Source organism: Gigantopelta aegis, chromosome 9, assembly GCF_016097555.1.
Source record: "Gigantopelta aegis isolate Gae_Host chromosome 9, Gae_host_genome, whole genome shotgun sequence".
NCBI lineage: Eukaryota > Metazoa > Mollusca > Gastropoda > Neomphalida > Peltospiridae > Gigantopelta > Gigantopelta aegis.
Window position 1 is genome coordinate 74,799,076 of NC_054707.1, and position 21,779 is coordinate 74,820,854.

The window sequence follows — 21,779 nt, forward strand, 5'->3', positions numbered from 1 at the left end:
AAGGTATGCTATACATGTTTTCCATTCACGACTGAGTTTTGGGCATGAGAAAATGACCAAACCACGCGTTACCCGGCTGGATTATAGCGCAACCCACTTACGCATGTACGCGACAGCCTCGATTTGTCGCCCTAAGACCGGCCCACTGCGCGTTACCAGCGGTGAAAGCAGGTTAAATCCCTCTATACATGTGTATGTGTGTGTATATATAGCTGATGTTATTACGCGACATAGCGACTGTTTGCTTACAACATAACGTAAACAGGTGCTACGTCGATTCGACAGGTACTCGGTGTAGTAAAGACGGCTGTGTTGGGTTTAAGCCGTGGGTCAGGGGACCGCTGCGATACCTCGACGTAGCCTGGCGTTTGGAAACAGTGTGAGAATTTACCTATCGCTCAAATCAAACCGATAACACAGATTTTATGTTCGCGGCTGGGAAATCCGTCTCTGTTGTCCCAGCGTGCCGGACCGCTGTTTGTTCTGAGATTTCATAATCCCGAATTGTCGGTCGACGCTTCAAATATTTAAACTTAAACTTTTATGTTTTCGGATCAGACATCAGCAGGTCTACGACGAACCAGGACAAGGAACTGAACACAAAAAAAAACCCAGAAAGAAATAAGAGGAAAAGTATTCTCAAAAAAAGGAAGAAACAAATTACAAGGAGTCTACATTTGGTGTATTTTACATTTTGGAATTTACATTACCTACGCGCCTTTAGGACAAGAAAATAATTGTGGCGTCCAGTCAGAGAAACATGTAGCAAATAGCAGGCAGAGGTTTTCTTGTGTGCACAGCTCTGGATGTTGTTTGGATGTGTCGTGATTACATTTTTTTTTCGCCCTTTAGCGAGAGCATGTTTGTGCTCGGTGGTGTTTGAAAAAGGGCCGTAGTTGCATGGACGGATTTACCACGGCAGGCAAGTGTTTGGAGATACGACTGAACATGGTGTCTCTGTGCGATTGGAAGTCGGAAGACTAACAGACGGGGAAGATACAGACGGATTCATACAGCGAGAGCACACGATCACAGCCTGTTTCTGGACGCAAATGTCAACTGTCGTGTCTATACGAATGGGATTCCGTCAATTGCTAATGCCGTGCCACAATCTTTGGATATAAGTTTAAAACTGGACCGATTTAGATGAGTCGGTTTCGTACCCATGGAACCATTTAGCAGTGAGATTCACGATGAACGAAATGGTAAGGTGTTTGTGAAAAAAAGATGGTTTAATTAGTTAAATAGTTACTTATTTAATTGATAGGTTTTGTTGTTGTTGTTGTTGGTTTTTTTTTTTTGGGGGGGGGGGTTTGGGGGGGGGGGGGGGGGGGGCTATTGTGTGTGTGGGTTTTTATTTGCCTAGGCAAGATGACCCTTCTATTTAACATTTTAAAACTAATTACGTCCTAAAATTCAGTAATTTTTGTTTAAAGATTTAATTTATTTCCTCTCATTAGGCCTATTTTTATTGTCGTTCTTTATCTGTAACCAAACGTTACCAAATTCAGCGTTTTATAGCCTTTTTTGTTTTGTTTATCTGACTCGTGCATAGTCCAATATATCTGGCGTCTGCCGACGACTGGATTTCACTTGGCAGCAGATGTATCGGATTAGCTCATGCCCTCCAGTTTAGCACGCTGTTTGAAGCCATTAAGCCCTAATGTTAAGGTAATCCATGCAGTTCTTACGACTTTGCCATTGCGAGATATAATCGTGTTATACAGTGACATACAACTACTCAGTAAGATATATTGTTTCAGAAATCATATTTTAATACGTTTATGCTTTCATAAATCGTATTTTAATACATGTCTGCATTCACAAATCATATTTCAATACGTGTATGCTTTCAGAAATCATATGTTAATACGGGTATGCTTTCAGAAATCCTAGTTTAATACTGGTATGTTTCAGAAATCATATTTTAATACACGTATGCTTTCAGAAATCATATTTTAATAAACGTATGCTTTCAGAAATCATATTTTAATGTGGGTATGCTTTCAGAAATCATATTTTAATGCGGGTGTTTTCAGAAATCATATTTTAATACAGAGAATGATGGGGAGGAATCGCTAAGATGCGACGGATGCCATATGTCTTATGACAAACTAGTTTACTAATATTGGCGTACGGTCTCTCTTTTTGTAGGGGTGGACGGAAGCTTACCCCCCCCCCCCCCCCCCCCATTAAACGAAAATGCCCGAATCTGGATATAACAACATTTATTCACATTAGCATTACTGCCAAACAGTAATATAGTGGCTACAAACGAACCACTACACATTTGTATATATGGATTACAACTATAGTGTGGGTAGAATGTTGGAAAAACAGGGTGAGCTCAGGTTTCAGGTGAGCTCATTTTGCAAGAATAGATCATTTCTGCCAAAATTTGAGGATTTGCTCAAAGCACTAGGGGAAGGTGCTCCCCCATCTCCACCCCACCCCCTCGTCTCGTAAGTTTATGCTTACTGATAAGAATCTCTATCGTCTTGTTATTGTCACGAGTTGTCTTTTCTATTCTGTCCCCACCCAGCCCTCCACCCGTCATAACTTGAAGAATTAAGACAAATTATGCTGTACACGCGGGAATTCTTCATAGACGAGTGTTAGCCACGGATGTATCGCCTGTGTTGTGGCGATCATTCTACACATGTAGATGTCAAGTTACTCGAACGTTTGGAAACACCTGCACCGCGCAGCACCGGTCACAGGTTTTTGGCAATTTGTCTCGGAAATGGAATACTCGCATAGCAGGGAAAACCCAATTGCTACAAATGAAATATTTGAGATGGGCGGTGTTGATAAAGTAAAAAAAAAATTCTAATGTTAGATTGAAAGATTGAAAGTTCTTTACTGGATATGATGCCATATCAAAGACGTGTTATTACAAGGTATGGTGACATATTATTACGGTAGTTTGTTTACAGTGACTGTGATGGTTTGTAAGTGTTTATTTCATTCCATAAGCCATTTCGTATTAGTTGGTGTGTTCTACAGACCATTTTACATTTTAAAACTTATCTACACCCAAAAATCAAAACAATATAGTGGCATAAACGTTTGTTTACACCTCTCCTTTTTCTACGTTTTACTACTGAAGATACTCAGTGAAACAAAAAGGTTCGTAGGTGAAAGTTTTACCTTTAAACGACAAGATCTGTTGTTCTATTTTGCCAAAAATTATTATAAAAGACAAAACCACTAAAACGAACGCTAATTCTTCGCTGCTGCTAACCAAGGGTTTAAGACACCTCAGCACATTGTTTAATGAACGGCTATTAGGTATCAAAGTTAAGGCAACTAAGACACTGAATCATGCACATGATGGATAATACTTAATGCAAAAATGGGCATTACTAATTATGCATTAATGCACTTTTCGTAAGACATAACAACACATACACGCCCGCACGCACGCACATACACACACACACTGGCCTTTGTCCAGTGTTATGTGGGAATTATGAACTCATCACTACTCAACATTTCGAACATATTATAGTACCGGTATTTTAGATATTCAGTTTTAGACGTGGATTCGTAAAACTCTTAGATACGTAACAGCAATCGTTCTAGTTAATCTGGGATTAGGACTTTAGTGCGATTACTAAGTAAGGAGATTAATGTTTTAAAATTGTAAATAGCAAATAAACCGGAACGTCGATCGTGGTAAAACCAGCAAAAAGAAAAACAAAGAAAACCAACAAACAAAAACAAAACTCCAGTCACTGGATGAGTTTGAAATCACGTTGTAACCGTCATTAAGTCGATATTTTCCAAGTATTTAATCCTCTTTTCTGTATAAATATATAAACACTTTTTTAATTTTTTCCAACTTTATATGAAACAAAGCAGTTTCTCGAGGGGGAAATATATTTATCTTTAAGATATGATCACAAAAAAGGTCCAGTTTCCGCCCACTCCAGACATTAATTCACTGCTTATATAGCAACGAGTTCGGTATCATATGTGCTAATTGCATTTGATAAAATGATTATAAAATACTTCTCGCTGCTAAAATGTAATCTGAAGGACTTATTTTTGGAATTCAGCTGCTGCGGTAATCAACCGTAAGCGTTTCGTGCATTTAAACAGGATTTAGTAAAAACAATTTAATTTCGTTGCATAAAGAACAAATTAACAGTGCATACGTTTGCCAACTTTCTATAGCACGCACGCACGCACGCACGCACGCACACACACACACACACGTGTATATATATATATATATATATATATATATATATATATAATACTCACGCACGCACACACACACACACACACACACATATATATATATATATATATATATATATATATATATATATATATATATATATATATATACACACACACACAAACACACATACAGACACATATATTATATATAAGCATTCGCACAGCATCTTTTCTTGTGAACTAATTGTATTTTAACACGTTCCTTTCGTATGGTTTTTTTTAAAAATATCAGTAATAGGATAGTGTCTGTGGTCTGCTGCATGTTTTAAAGCAAATCAATATGCAGGCGTAGAAACACTGACCACGTCGAGCTGTTTCGACCCAGCTGACAAACAGATTGTAGTCGATTAGAACCGCACCTAAGTATAGACGTACATAATTGTATTTGTTTGATGTCTGAACTCCTCACCCTCTTCGATTAACAACTTGTTTATAGTGACACATCCACGATTTAGTGTTAGCGTCGGGACTTATACGAGCTACAGGGATATAAATTATAGGAGTATCATAATAATAACAAATAACCCCACTCAAAACCAAACACGTTAAAAAATCCCCCAATACATTACAATACAACACTAAACGGCCCCCCCCCCCCCCCCCCCCCCCCCCCCCCCCGCCCCCGAAGACAAAAACAAACAACAAAAACCCCAACACGACAGGTACTAGGACACAAATACTCGAATTTTTGTATTGATGTTGATTATATATGTATTCATTTAGGCATTTACCTTAGTTTGACACCCAAAAGCCAATGTATTTTCCGTGCTGGAGTCTCGTTAAACATTAATTAATTCATTCATTCATTCATTCGGACACAAATACAGGTATTTTCACAAGGCAAATGGCTATTAGTATTAAAACATTCAAAGACGTATTCTCTAAATAAGGAATTTATTTTAAAGAAAGAGTTATTCAGTATTACTTAGCTAATTAAATCTGTATGAATTCCTCCAATAGGCGATGATTAATAAATCAATGTGCTCTAGTGGTCTCGTTAAACAAAACTTTACCTCTATGAATTCCAAGTACATACATACGTGGTGTATAATATATGGTTTAATGTAACACCAGCTTGATTGTTCTCTAGGTTTGTCCTGTTTTTATGTCCGGTAAACTATGCAAACCGAATAGGGATACAGGAAATTCGAGCTACTTTGAAACTAGAGAATGCAGGAGGAAAACACACTGCTGTCAGATATATTACTCCCACCGAATAGCAGCAAGGGATCTTTATTTTCACTGTCATGACAATTACAATAACAATTATTAGACCATTCGTGAGACACTGGCTGGAACGGTAAAAAGGATATGTTGAGAGGTTTGATCCTGCGATCAGTAACGCCACAGGCGAGTACACCGAGCTACATCCCTCCATTTATAGAGGCTACCATCAAAATCAAATCAACATTGAAATGATTGACAAGAGTATCTTATTTTGAATAAAGCTACCTTTCAATCAACATATAGACCTCACATACGTTGTTTTCGCTTCCTATTTATTGCACGAGTTTATTTTGAGCAAGAATATATACCACGAGACCGCGTAGCTTCTTTCGCAAAGTAAACGAGTGCAATAAATAGAAAGCGAAAACAACGTATGTGAAGTTCTGTATTTATTACATACCTTCTTTTATGTTTTAGAAAAACGGTTTTTAATTTAACGTCATAACAACACTTTGTTAAATTTATGATCAAAACTCCTTTCATGGACTTGCTTAAAGTTAAGAACCATACTCTGTGGCAGCCTTGTGTAATTTTTCAAATACGATGTGACGTAATTTGTAAATCATATATGACGTCAGTAAATATAAGGCGCTAACTGCAGTAAAAATAAAAAGGGAATTCCCCATTTAAAAGTTCCGGTCCAGATTACACATATGTGTAATACAAAATAAATTTATTACACGGACTGAAAATGCCTTTATCACTATAGTAAGATTGAATAGGTATGTAATAAATAGGAAGCGAAAACACGTATGTGAAGTTCCGTATTTATTACATACCTTCTTTTATCTTTTACAAAAACGGTTTTTAATTTAACGTCATAACAACACTTTGTTGAATCTATTATCGAAATTCCTTTCATGGATTTACTTAACGTTAAGAATCTTACTCTGTGGCAGCCTTGTGTAATATTTCAAATACGATGTGACGTAATTTGTAAATCATATATGACGTCAGTAAATAAAAGGCGCTAACTACAGTAAAAAAAAAAAAGGAATTCCCCATTTAAAAGTTCCGGTCCAGATCGCACATATGTTTGATACAAAATAAATTTATCACTGTTTGAAAATGTTTTTATCACTATAGTAAGATTGAATAGGAATGTAATAAATATTACAGCACGTCAGCGACGTCAGATAAAATGAATTGATGAAAGTGCCGGTTGAATTTCGAATATAACAGGGAAAAGTTTGTTTTGTTTAACGACACCACTAAAGTACATTGATTAATTATTCATCGGCTATTGGATGTCAAATATTTGGTAATTTTGACATATGGCCTTAGATGAGACACCCGCTACATGTTTCCATTAGCAACAAGGAATATTTTATATGAACAGACAGGATAGCACATACCACGGCATTTTATATACCGTCTTAGTGAACTGGCTGGAACGAGAATATAACAGGAAGTGTCCTTGACTACCACAGTTCCTCACTAACATTGCGATAACAATTTTAGTGGCACCTCGATCATATTCTGACACGTGTCACCAATTACTGGCATGTCAGTATACGGTGCTCTGTTTAAAGTTGGGTGCAGGTTAGGGGTGGGAATTCGAACTTTGAACCGGAGAGATGCTATTTAGTATAGTAGTATTTATAAAGGTAGACCGAATTTTGAATTTTAAAAACTTGGGATCCATGTCAGAACTGTTTTAATGAATAAACGTAAATTGTATTTTAGTATGTAATTCATCATTTAACTCGGTAACTGAAAACTATTTTCCCCCCCCCCCCCCCACCCCTATCCCCCTCCCCCCCCCCCCCCCCCCCCCCCCCCCCCCCCCCCCCCCCCCCCCCCCCCCCCCCCCCCTACCCCCCCCCCCCCCCCCCCCCCCCCCCAACAATCAAACAAGAAAAAACAACAACCGTGCAAACCAAATCAGGCATGTTAATACATTGTAACTGAAAAGAAACCTTTTTTTTTTTTCCAAGTCACCTTTCTAAAAAGTAACCCTATAAGAAGAAATCTAAATATTTAAGAACTCTTGAGATCTGAGTCAGGCATATTACGTATATCTTGGACGAAATTCCGTCGCTAAATGTCCACACCCCGTGTAAACACTTGTTATCGCTATTTGCACAGCCAATCAGCGTGAAATATAAACTCCAGTGTAAGCAATTACTCTCACGTGAAAAGCCCAACAAATCTCCGTTATTACTCGCCTGCAGATTTCAGCTATTTATCGATTACCTGTAAACCGTTGTTGTACGTTTCTCGTTTCGCCCTACCTGTACACACCTGCCAAACGCTATAAGCCGTCAGATTTATATCCAGATTTCCTTGAGATTTCCTTCCCATGTGACCGGTGTTACCTGTGACTGGCTTTAGCATTAGTGTGTGACAGATTATTTTCATAGTTTGGCATGCGTATTCACGTTGTAAGTGTAGTGATAATATTAAAGTTTAACCTTTTCAACGTACAGTCGTATCTCATATATTTTATGTCATTGATATATCTAAAGGGGGTCCGTTTGAAGTGCACTTTTTAATGACCCCCCCCCCCCTCTTTTGGAGTAGCTTATGTGTATGTGGGGTGGGGGTGGGGAGTTGGGTTCTAACAAACATTTTAATAATGTAATATGTCACAATACAATTCATTAATCCTGCGCTAAAAAAATTCATGGAATTTTTCACAAATATGCATATGTATGTATAATTTATGTAAAGCTGATAAAATATTCAATACTGAAGTATTTGGTCACACGTTGTAGCATTACGTTTAACGTCAGTTACTTTGCGATACTTGCGATAGTGTAATATATATCATTGGTTTGCTGTAGAAGTCACTGCACATATAATGGAGGTTTCGTAAATACTGGACACTTAATGAAAAGCAGTATCTGACGAAACTTGAAATAGCCGTCGCCAAATTCACCAATACAGGGCTCGAACGTAACAATTTGTCTTCCACGGCAATTTTGAGCCTACCTATGGTATTTACATGACTGAAAGGTTAATTTGCTGTATGTAAACATATTCCAAACATGCACATGTTAAATATTGATAGAAAATGTACACCAAGTACACATTTTGCCATTGTTGAGGAGATTTACTAATGGCACAAAAGTGCCGTCGTTGATGCTCTCTTCCTACGGCAATTTATATCTCAATTACGTCGATGCCGTCGTTAAGTTTGAGCCCTGCAATAGTAGAGTCATACAGGGACAGCTATCATGGATTACATTTGGCCCTCTGGAGAATTCTGCCAACATATTTGTAAGGTGCATTGAACTTCTTCTTTTTTATAGTTTAAATCCTAAGTCCTTTTTGTCTAGTTGAAAAAACACTTCTGTTGCTGTGTCATGATTATTCTTCACAGTCCCACTACCCACCCCTACCCCCACCCCTGTTAGATACGAAAGATACGAGCTTGAAACGTTATCAGTTTCCTTGTAGGCTTAAATGAAGTAGTTTAACTTATAGTATCGCAATAGAAGAAAAACCAGTGGCGTTTGTTTCCTTTGACACACGATTCGTCGATTTCCGTTGCCTATTACGTGTAATATAGCCCAGGAGCGAAACCAGTTTTATATATGTATATAAAAAAGTTAATTGACGAGGAAATAGTAGTGTATGGATATATTCAGCACCAGAGAGCTAGATCTATCTAAGTCGGCAGAGCGCTCGCCTGAGGTACTGTGGTCTTAAATTATCGGATTGTTTTTATTTTATCCAGTCCCAACCAGTTCCCCACGACTGGTATGTGTTGTCCTTTCTGTCGGGAAGTTCATATAAAAATCGCTTGCTGCTAATGGGAAAATGCGACGAGCTTCCGCTTAATGTCTACGTATGTAAGAATGACTAAATGTTTGCCATCAACAGCCGATGATTAATAAATTGTCATTATGCTCTTGTGATGTTGAACAAAAAAAACTTGTTCAACACTTGCAGTGCACCACGACTGGTATATCAAAGACCGTGGTATGTGCTATCCTGTATGTGGGATTGTGCATATAAAAGATCCTCTGCTATTAAATTGTGTTATATTTATACGTATTGCGTGCTAATATTTAATTAAGTATGAAATGTAGCGGGTTTCCTTTCTAAGACTAAATGTCAAAATTACCAAACATTTGATATCCATTAGTCTATGACTAATACATCAACTTGCTCTAGTGGTGTCATTAAACAAAACAAACGTTAACGTTTTTGGTTGTAGTTGGGACAAAGACTTTGTGAGTCCACCAAGGGCAATTAATCTAGCGACGCATCGTATCTCAGGCTCAGCGCTCTGCCACTGAACTAAACAGGAAGACTTGCGGTGAATTCTTAAACTATTACCATAATTATATCGTATCTCAGTCTCAGCGCTCTGCCACTGAACTAAACAGGAAGACTTGAGGTGAATTCTTAGACTATTACCATAATTATATCGTATCTCAGTCTCAGCGCTCTGCCACTGAACTAAACAGGAAGACTTGCGGTGAATTCTTAAACTATTACCATAATTATATCGTTTCAGTCTTATTTTTGTGTTCGTCCATCTATCTGTCCGTCCGTTCATCTATCACTTGACTGAAGACGAGACAGCGATACTACATAATTTGATGGTGTCAATCTTATCTGTCCCTTCCTCTTATCTGTCTCTCCGCCTATCCCCCCCCCCCCCCCCCCCCCCCCCCCCCCCATCTGTCGTTCCGTTTTTCTATCTATCTGTTCGTCCGACTGCGCAAAATTAGGGTATAATAATGATATGACATATTATTATATAGCATTTAGTGAAATATCTTAAAATATTAGTGAAATAAAAGTGTTATCAGTCACTCACTGACGATAACACATTTTAGAGTGAAAATGTCATTATTTCACTCTAAAATGCGTTATCGTCACTGTAGAAAGTGTTATCTTCATTGTAAGAAAGCCGGAACTATTTTTCTGCCGGCATTTTAAAAATAAAGGTAAATTGCCAAAAGTTATATAACAAATAGAAAATTTCATGTTTTTTTATTTTTTATTTTTTTTATTTTTTTATTTATCAAATATGATTTATATCTCTTCTCGTGAAGTTTGCAATCGTATCACACGACTCGTGAGATATGCTAATGATTACAAACTTCAAAATCATATTTGACAAAAATAAAATAAAAATAAAATATCCTCTATTTATCAATGGCCATAGATAAAAACTTGTGGGTGTTGTTTTCCTTCTTTTTTGTTTGTCCTTTGTTATCATGTTAGGTACCGATGGACAGTGTCACTGCTATCTGTCGCCATATTTCGGGAGGTGATCGCGAGAAGTAAATGATAGGATTCAACAAACCAAACGATAAACCTGTCACAATTATTGCTCGGCGACTGGGTGAGGAATTTGACGACGTCCATTAACAGCCGCCAGTAGATCATACTAAACACAGAACGCACCTGACTGAAAACAGCACCGACAAAACGTTCGTGACACTTTGAAAGGACCGTCGCGATAGGAGCTGAACTTTCCTTTACACCGTGGACATAATTATATAGATAGGGTGGTCATGGTATCGTGGATATTATTATTATCTAAGAATCAGATGTCTCTTGTGTTAAAAAAAAAGGGAAGAGAGAAAAAAGACACTAAAATTAATAGCGAAAACACACGCGCATTTGATTTCCCTATTCAGAGAGATCTAGTGTCGGGTGTTGACAAAAGAAAGGAAAGATAAATATTGTTTGTTTGACGAATCCCCGGGACATTTATAGTCAACAGCATGTACGTGTATCTTCCCACCCGGTATCAGTGGCGCAGTGGGTAAGCTATCAGCATTAAGGATGGTACGTGCTGGGATCGCATCCCATTATCGGTACGAAAATCAGAGTATGAGTTTTTGACGGGGTGATGGAGAGATGTATGCCTAACACACCCACATTGGCATTTTCCTCTAAATGATATGAGAAATAGTTCAGTAAAACACATAGAAATAAACAAAATAAACAATTAAACAAACAACACCAACAAAACGAAAATACGTAAAATAATATAAACAACTAAAGAATTCACACGCACGCACACACACGCACACACACACACACACGCACACACACACACACACACTCAGACACACGCGCGCACGCACGCACGCACACACCCACAGACACACACACACACTCACTCACAGACACACACATACAGACACACACACACACACTCACAGACACACGTACAGACGCACACATACACACACACGCACACACTCACAGACACACACACACACACACACTCACACACACACACACACACACACACACACGTATATATGTATATATATATATATATTTGAATGTATCATCCTCTAAACATAAAACAATTTTAACAATCTTTGTAGAGTATTCCCGAAATGTTTTTGAAGCCTCCCTAAAGGCCTGTACCCTATCCAGATTCAAAGAATGTTTTTTTAATCAAAGCCGATAATACATTTTTTCCAGACCCACGACCATTTAAAAAGACATTCTGTTATCACCTATTTCTGAAATTGCATACACATCTTTACTTTATTAGATTCCTAAGAGATTAATCTTGTTTGACAGGACATCAAAAACAACCACGGGGTGTCTAGAATTGCGCACAACCATTACGGGTTGAAATAATTCAAATTTTACCACGTAACGGTCGTTACTCGATCGCGGGGTATCGGGTGGATGAGAAATCCGATACCGACGTTTTGGTTGACTGAAACCGGTTTGGGGTCAGTAGATATGCAACTTAGTATTTAGTTTTGATACACGATCATCTATTATGTCGCGTTCCAGTAAAATGTTACGCAGCTTAGGTAATGTCGCCAGTTAGAATCTCATTTCAGGACAGAAATGATTTTTAAAAAAAAAACATCCACAGTTCGGGTACACTTGACAGACAGTAGCTAGTAGGTCTTAAAGTCAATCTATCTAGGGAGCAGACCTATCAGTGAACCAACAATTAAAATACACCTGCGAGGTCACTGTATTGCCTCAACGCTCCGTTATTTTCCAGTAATGCAGCGATGATTCCACAATTCTCCATTACTAAGAGTAATATATATATATATATATATATATATATATATATATATATATATATATAAATAAATATAGATAGATAGACATAAAGTCTCTATCTATTGGTATATTTTAAGTAGGGGAATATCCTCGTAACTCTTCATTATTTTTCAGGAATGGAAAGTTACTCGGACATTCCCCTATACATATTGCTTGAAAATATATTAATTTGTCCCGAAAGGTATGCTATTCAACTAGCTACATACTTGTACTATCCACTTGGCATTTGTTATCGATATTTTGCAACCAGTGCACCACAACTGGTCAAAGGATTTAATATATGCTTTCCTGTTTGTGGGAAAGTGCACATAAAAGATCCCTCGCTGCCTTAAGAAAAATGTAGCAGGTTTCCTCTGATAACTACGTGTCAGAAGTACCATATGTTTGACATCCAATAGCCGGTGATTAATTAATCAATTTGTGCTAGTGGTGTCGTTAAACAAAGCAAACTAACTTGTTATCGATATTTAGGCATAAAATAGAATTACTGTAACGTAGCCATAAATTGGAAATATACCTTCATTCAATTTTAGCCAACACAAGCTTGTTCAAAATGTTTGCAAAGCGACATGTAGTGTAGTTCAGGAGATCAAACATCTGAGAGCGTTCGCGGTTCATTTAGTATTGTGTAACGCTTTTACTTGTGAAACAAAAGGAGAAAAAAATCACAACTGCAAGCATAAATGATTAATTTTTGTTACTAGGTCTGTCATCGTGGTATTTGTAGAAGGAAGAAAGTGTTTTATTTAACGACACTCACCACATTTTATTTACGGTTATATGGTGTCAGACATATGGTTAAGGACCACACAGATATTGAGAGGAAACCCGCTTTCACCACTTCATGGGCTACTCTTTTCGATTAGCAGCAAGGGATCTTATATATGCACCATCCCACAGACAGGACAACACATACCACGGCCTTTGATATACCAGTTGTGGTGCACTGGCTGGAGTGAGAAATAGCCCAATGGGCATTTTGCAGAAGGTGACGAGTATTAGTCCAGTCGGCAGAGCGCTCGCTTGAGGTACATGCGTCGTGTTATCGGATTTTGAACCTCAGTGGACCCATTCTCTGATTGCCCCCCCCCCCCCCCCCGTCCAAACCAGTGCACCAGGATTGGTATATCAAAGGCCGTGGTATGTTCTGTCCTGTCTGTGGGGAAAGTGTGTATAAAAATACATTGATACTCATAGAAAAATGCAGGTTTTTTTCTGTAAGACAACGTGTCAAAATTACCAAATGTTTGACATCCAACAGCGGATGAGCAATAAAACCGCGTGCTCTAATTCTGTTGTTAAACAAAACATGTGTGGTGTTTATAGAAGCTCATAATGCATTCTACATTAACTTTAAGACGTATGTACCTCGGGTTCTAATAACAAGTCACTTTAAAACAATACATGTAGTGTGATCTAAAGGCATTGCGGTTCTAAAAAAAACAAAACATCTGAATAAACATTATTAAAACCTATTGTGTATTAATATTTGATATTTGAGGTAGATTTACACAAGGTAAACATGGACACACAAGAGAAAACAATTTAAGAATAATTTAAACACACCGAATCACCAGCAGTGCATCAACATTGATACAAAACTTTTCAATAATTTCGGACTTGGATGTACCGTTTGTTTAACATTGCAGTACATTGTCGAAACGTGCTGTATTGTAGAATTCAGTATTTTGCGATAGCATGTCGGTGTGACTCGATAAATATTAGTTAATTTGTTTCATGTGCATAATCAAAAGAAAGTCTTACATACGCTTTCTTCTGATTAATAAAACAAATATTGAATTAGGCTTGTAAAACAACAGATGTCTGTTATAGGAAAAGCGTTGTTCAGCGGCATACGAGACACGACATACATTTAAACAGGATTTACAAATGACATAAAAAATACATTTTTAAAAATCAGAAAAAACGGTGATGTGATCTAAAATAATTCCAGTATTATCTTTGAACCAAACAAACAAACAAACAAACAAACAAACAACAATAACAACAAACCAAAACAAAAAATTGCCCAAACAAGAAAACCCCTCAAACCAAACAATAATAAAAAACAAGAGTAAAAGGAACCAGAACAACAAGAAAAGGTTCTTACTAACTTACTAATGCAGTTTTCCTGATCCCACCCGCTAGACTGGATTATTCGCTTCAAGTTAAACCAAATGGCCACGTCGGGAACCATTCAAATAGTTCGCGAACGTTAGCGAAACGTTTGTTGGCTGTAACGTTTGCTGTCTGAAATTGGGGCTGTTTACTGCAATGAAACACGTTCAAATCTTGGTAGTAAGTCGTGCCAAATGACAGGGGCGGTTGCTTACCGAGACCCCAGCAGACTAATTAATAATGGTCATTCTAATTAATAATGGTAATTATAATTAATAATGGTAATTCTAAATTGTCCATAATTGGTCTTGACAATAACAAAACAACAACAACAACAACAACAACACAACGACAACATCAAGTAACAAAAGAAAAGAAAAACAACAACAACAACAACAACATCAAATGACAAAACAAAACAACGACAACAACAAAAAACAACTAAATAAACAAAACAAACAAAAAATAAAAACAATAAAAACAACAGCATCAACAAACAAATCCCCCAAAACCACACACAAAAAACAACAACCCAACAAACTGACAAAAACGCTGCATTGATATGGTCGGTTATACTACTGATATACTAGTCGTGGAGCATTGTATGGGATGCGGAAGGGGGGGGGGGGGCGGAGGGAGACAAATGGTCAGTCCATTGATGGGGGATGGGGGAATCCAACGGCGCTTTACATCCGAGCTATACTAATCTGTCAGAACGAGGCTCTTTGCAGTTTACCTGTACAAATGTATGTCAATATTTTAATGACAAACACACACGTGCGCTGTGAGCTAACAGCCCATAAAACATTGTTTTGTTACATTTTTGTTTCCAGTCAACAAACACAGTGTTAAACAACATTAGCACATGAGCCTAATGGCCACAGCGGGGTTGTTAATATGTGTAATATAATATTTATATAATGGAAAGATGAATCATTATTAATTATATTAGATGTTTTGTAGAACATATTTACTAGTTAGTATTAGCAGTCCTAATATTTGATACACGGTTAATTTTATGGTAATTTTGGAAAGGAACGGAATGTTTTTTTAACGATGTACGTCAGCACATTTTAAATTAGGTGTGTTTTGTTTAACGACACCATTAGAGCACATTGATTTATTATTCATGGGCTATTAGATTTAAAATATTTGATAAGTTTAACATATAGTCTCATTTTCCCGTTAATAACGGGGGATCTCTTATATACACCATCCCACAGACAAAATAGCGCATACCACAGCCTTTGATATCCCAGTCATGGTTCACTGGATGGGACGAGAAATAGACCAATAGGCCCACCGGGGATCGATCCTAGACCGACCGCACGTCATGCAAGAACTTTACGACCACTTTTTAAATTATGGCTACTTGGTATTTGGCATTAAAATATTTCGAAACTAGCTAGCTAATTAAACATTATTATAAATACAATGTACCAGTTTTGAAAAATAACCGACCGCATATCGTGGACAATGCAATGTTTGATTTCATTTTTTTTTTGTGTATAGCCACATAACAGCTGTGCAATATCAACTGAAGGCTTTTACAGCTACAATTTCGTATTCCTATTTCGTTACGTATTTGTCTTTCTTTTTAAAGCAATATACGTTCAGCTGTCTTTATTACGTAAATACTACTGAAGTAGGTCAGTGTCATGGCTTGACGTGAAGTTATGTACATAGTATGATACTCAGCGATATGGATTTCACTGCAGTAAGTTATCAGCCCCACCCCCACCCCCTATCCAGACAAAAAAAATGCATACATTTGTTTCAGCACACAACACTGTCAGTGTATGCAATTCATTAAATTACCTTGATGTCTGAACTAACGACGCCAGACAAGTGTGTGTATGTGTGTGTGTGTGTGTGTGTGTGTGTGTGTGTATGTGAGAGAGAGAGAGAGAGAGAGAGAGAGAGAGAGAGAGAGAGAGAGAGAGAGAGAGAGAGAGAGAGAGAGAGAGAGTGTGTGTGTGTGTGTGTGTTTTAGAGTGCTAGAGAAACTTGTGTCCACAAGCTAGTCAAATGCAATTAATTTTACCCACCTCCGCAATGGTGATGCTGGATCTAACTCAGTTCGAAGTGTTTTTTGTCCTACGACTGGTATATAAAAAGGCTGTGATATGTGCTGTGCTAGATGTGAAAAATGCATATGTAAGATCGCTTGTTGCTGATGTAAAATGTAGCAGGTTTCGTCAGAATTAGGTTTGACATTCAAAAGCCGATCTCGATGAGTAATAAATCATTGTGACCTAGTGGTGTCTTTAAACAAAACAAAATTATAATATATTTTTAAAACTTCAGGCAGGTGTCTGTTTCAAATTCCCTATACAAGATCCCATGTTTCTATCATATACAAGATCCCATGTTTCTATCATATACACGATCCCATGTTGCTATCATATACATGATCCCATGTTGCTATCATATACAAGATCCCATGTTGCTATCATATACAAGATCCCATGTTGCTATCATATACACGATCCCATGTTTCTATCATATACACGATCCCATGTTGCTATCATATACAAGATCCCATGTTGATATCACATACACGATCCCATGTTTCTATCACATACACGATCCCATGTTGCTATCACATACGCGATCCCATGTTGCTATCACATACACTATCCCATGTTGCTATCACATACAATATCCCATGTTGCTATCACATACACGATCCCATGCTGCTATCACATACACGATCCCATGCTGCTATCACATACAAGATCCCATGTTGCTATCACATACACGATCCCATGTTTCTATCATATACACGATCCCATGTTTCTATCATATACAAGATCCCACATTTTTATCATATACACGATCCCATGTTTCTATCATACACAAGATCCCATGTTGCTATCATATACACGATCCCATGTTGCTATCATACACAATATCCCATGTTGCTATCATACACAAGATCCCATGTTGCTATCATATACAAGATCCCATGTTGCTATCATATACAAGATCTCATGTTGCTATCATACACAAGATCTCATGTTGCTATCATACACAAGATCCCATGTTGCTATCATACACAAGATCCCATGTTGCTATCATATACAAGATCCCATGTTGCTATCATACACAAGATCCCATGTTGCTATCATATACAAGATCCCATGTTGCTATCATACACAAGATCTCATGTTGCTATCATACACATTATCCCATGTTGCTATCATACACATGATCCCATGTTGCTATCATATACAAGATCCCATGTTTCTATTGCAAAACATGTACCAAGTTTCCTGAAAGATTACCTGTCGGAATTATATTTGACATTCAGTAGCCAATAAATAATAAATCAATGTGATCTAGTGGTTCCATTAAACACAACAAAATTATATATATTAAATGTAAGGCAGGTGGCCACTTGTGCAGGTGTGACTTTATCTGTGGTGTATCTGTTGGCTGAATATTGTCACCAGCTGTAACGACAGCGCTGTCATCTATGCGATATGATTTGGTAGGATGCACCTCGTTGCTTTCTTTTTAGGTCCTGTCTGTGGGAAAGTGCATATAAAAGACCCCTTGCTACTAATGGAAACATGTAGTGGGTTTCCTGTCTAAGATTATATATTACAATTACAAAATGTTTGACATCCAATAGCCGATGATTAATCAGTGTGCTCTAGTGGCGTCGCTAAACAAAACAAACTTTAACTTTCTTTCTTTAGGATTGGAAAAAAACATCTTTCACATACCACAGCAATTTGTCAGTAACTTTTCTCTCTTCAGTATTGTATTTCACAGTTGAGATAGTTCGATAAAAACATAACCTTGGTGACCCCATATTATCTCGGTTTGATATAATAGGACATATATAAACCACAAGACACTGACAGCGACTTGTCTGCTTGGCTGGCCACAATAATGACTAGATGCACCATCCACTTGTATTTAATGTATACAGGGGCGGGACGCAGGGGCGGATACAGGGAACATTTTTAGGGAGAAGAGCACATGGACAACCTTGTGAAAAGTGTAACTCAATGAACATTAAAAAAAAATCCAGAAAAAGGGCACTTGAATATATTTTAGGGGAGACGGGTCCCCTGGTTACCCCCCCCCCCCCGATCCGCCTCTGGGACGTAGCCAAGTGGTAAGAGCGCAGTCGATCTTGTGTAACAAATACCATGGTCTGCAGGCCTCGGAGAATTAAAGTTTGTTTTTGTTTAACGACACCACTAGAGCACATTGGTTTATTAATCACCAGCTATTTGATGTTAAACATTTGGTAATTTAGACATATAGTCTTAAGAGAGGGAACCCGCTACACATTTCCATTAGTAGCAAGGGATCTTTTATACGCACCATTCCACAGACAGGATAGCACATACCACAGCATTTGATATACCAGTGGTGGTGCACTGCCTAAGAGAATTGAAAGTATGCCTAAATATAATACACGAACGAAAAATAGGTTACGTAAAATTATCTTTGTATAAACGAAGCGCCAACGAATCGATCGTTCTTGCAATTTCGAGAGATATTGTATGTACTATCCTGTCTGTAGGATGATGCATATAAGAAGATCCCTTGCTACCAATCGAAAAGAGTAGTCCACGGAGTTGTATCAGCGGGTTTCCTCTCTTATTATCTCCATTGGGCTATTTCTCGTTCCAGCCATTGCACCACGACTGGTATATTAAAGGCCGTGGTATGTGCTATCCTATATGTGGGACGGTGCATATAAAGGATTCGTTGCTACTAATGGAAAAATGTAGCTGATTTGCTCTCTAAGACTGTCAAAATTACCAAATGTTTGACATCCAATAGTCGATGATTAATAAATCTATGTTCTCTAGCGGTGTTGTTAAACAAAGCAAACTTTAACTTTCGCTCATTATCGGTGTGGTCCTAAACCATGTTTAAAGCCATATTACCGTAAATAGAATATATGCTGAGTGCGCGTCGTTAAATAGAACATTTTCGTTCTTTCATTCTTTATTTCTTTCATTAATTGTAAACAGGAATGAGATCACTTAGGTCTTGTTCAAAACGTCAACTTAGTTTCTGAAAGACCTTGTCCTTCTGTTGTCGGGTTCGACATAACCAGTGATTGAAAAGGCTATTATTTGTGGTTTTGAGGACATCTGGTTCTTGTGAGATATTCTGACAAATGACAGTTTAAAATGTGTTTTTACCTCGGCAAGTAATATTATCACTGTTTAATAAATAGCAAAGCGACAAAGTTAAGAACATAATATTATGTTGGAAAGAAAGCTAATAAATGTGTGTTTAAACGTCCATCATAATAGTTGAATGCTCTTTTTATTTGTGCTTGCAATAAATATCTATAAATTAATCGATTCCACACATACGTTTTGCATAATAACTCTAGGATATCAAAATGTTAACGAGTTCCACTAAGTGTACACAGTGGTTTCTCTAAGATTACTTGGCTAAACATATAAACAGAAAGGTCCACGTCAAGCGTTCAACCCGTCGACCATACTCTATAGATTGTGTAGAAAAATGAAATACAATTCTACCAGTAAATAGTTGAAATATGTAGTTGGCTGGTTAAGGTTAATAATATTTACATTTTAAACAGAATCTTATAAATACTTTTAGCGGAATGCTGCGATTCTGTACTTTGATAGACAATATTTCGTACCTCAGCGCATTGTTTCCATCAACGTCTAATATACACCTGGACATTAAGTAAGCACCAACACTTTGAAATTAATGTTCTTTGTATACAGATGATATTGAAAAAATATTGACAGCAATATTGAATGTTTTCTAGAGAAAAAGACAGAAACCGTTAATATGCATGATACTGTATGGTAATTAACTATGGAACGGGAATTACACTGATGTACTTATCATACATTCGTCCATTACAACTTATTTCGTGCTTATATCCAATTGAGGTTCAAGCACGCTGTCCTGGACACACACCTGAGCTATCTGGGTTGTCTGTACAGGACAGTAGGTTAGTTGTTAATTGTTAGTGGTTAGTGAGAGAGAAGAGGGTGTATTGGCCTTACACCTACCCATTGAGTCGTTAAAACTCGCTCCGGGTGGGAGCCGATACCGGGCTGCGAACCCTGTACCTACCAGCCTTATGTCCGATGGCTTAACCATCGTAATTTACGCATACCGTCACGGTAAATATCCAGTAGATATAAAATTTGTAAAACCTCACAGTATCTGGTTTAAACTACGTCGGCATGGACCTCTAGTGCTCTTTTGGCTGCAATACAATTCAGATGATACTTCATTAATGTCTAGGCGTATATTTATGACACAAAATGTCAACACAGTTGACACTGAAAATTGAATTATGGTGAAGGAACCTCTACCGAGTCCTCATGTTTAATAAGTGGAGAGGAATCTTCTATCAAGATTTACGATCACCACATACCAAACCACCTCGTCTGGTTGACTAGCTTGGGGTATGTGGACAGTGGATCGCGAGGTGTTGAGACTTTTATCACAATAACCTTACTGTTGCTATCGGCTAATACGATTGTTGACCCGTCAACAGGTCACTAATTGGTCATCTGTAGATGTGGAGATTGTACAAATCAGAATGTCGATGTCAACAATTTTAAATTTAAAAATAAAAGAGAAACAATATTTAAATACTAACCTTACTGTTGCTATCAATTAATATGATTGTTGACAGATCTGTAGATGTGGAGATTGTACAGATCAGAATGTCGATGTCAACAATTTTAAAATTCAAACTAAGAGAGAAAAGATCTTGAAATAATAACCTTACTGTTGCTATCAATTAATATGAATGTTGACCCATCAACAGGTTACTGACTGCCCCTAAATGGGGAAGATCTGTTGATGTGAATATCTTACAAACCAGAATATTGAATAACAGTTTTGTGCTTCGAAGGAATCATTGCCCCGTGCACAGACTCCTTCAACATTACATAAAATATAATATGATAATTAAATGGTAAAAGCTGCACACTACGTAGAAATAGAGCCCCGTTCCACGGAGCGACCTAAGCGCTAAGATCAACTTAAGTGCATAACTGTTTTACGCACTCTTAAGGAGCTACCTTTTGATCAACGAAGTCAAATCAACCAATCAGCTTCATTTTCAATTTTGATGAACCGCTCTAAATTATGCGGCAAAATTACCCTCAAGAAAATACGCACCAATTTCCATTTGACTT

At 37.6% G+C, this 21,779-nt stretch overlaps 1 protein-coding gene across 1 annotated transcript in view; it reads left to right on the plus strand.

Annotated features, from left to right (window-relative positions):
- Window positions 1–219: 219 nt before the first annotated feature.
- LOC121382032 (ras association domain-containing protein 9-like) overlaps window positions 220–21,779 on the plus strand; it is a 34,785-nt gene continuing 13,225 nt past the window's right edge. Inside the window, exon 1 of the mRNA XM_041511498.1 lies at window positions 220–1,205. Within this exon, the coding sequence (XP_041367432.1) occupies window positions 1,194–1,205 (12 nt within the window). The 5' untranslated portion in view covers window positions 220–1,193. The remainder of the gene's footprint in view (window positions 1,206–21,779) is intronic.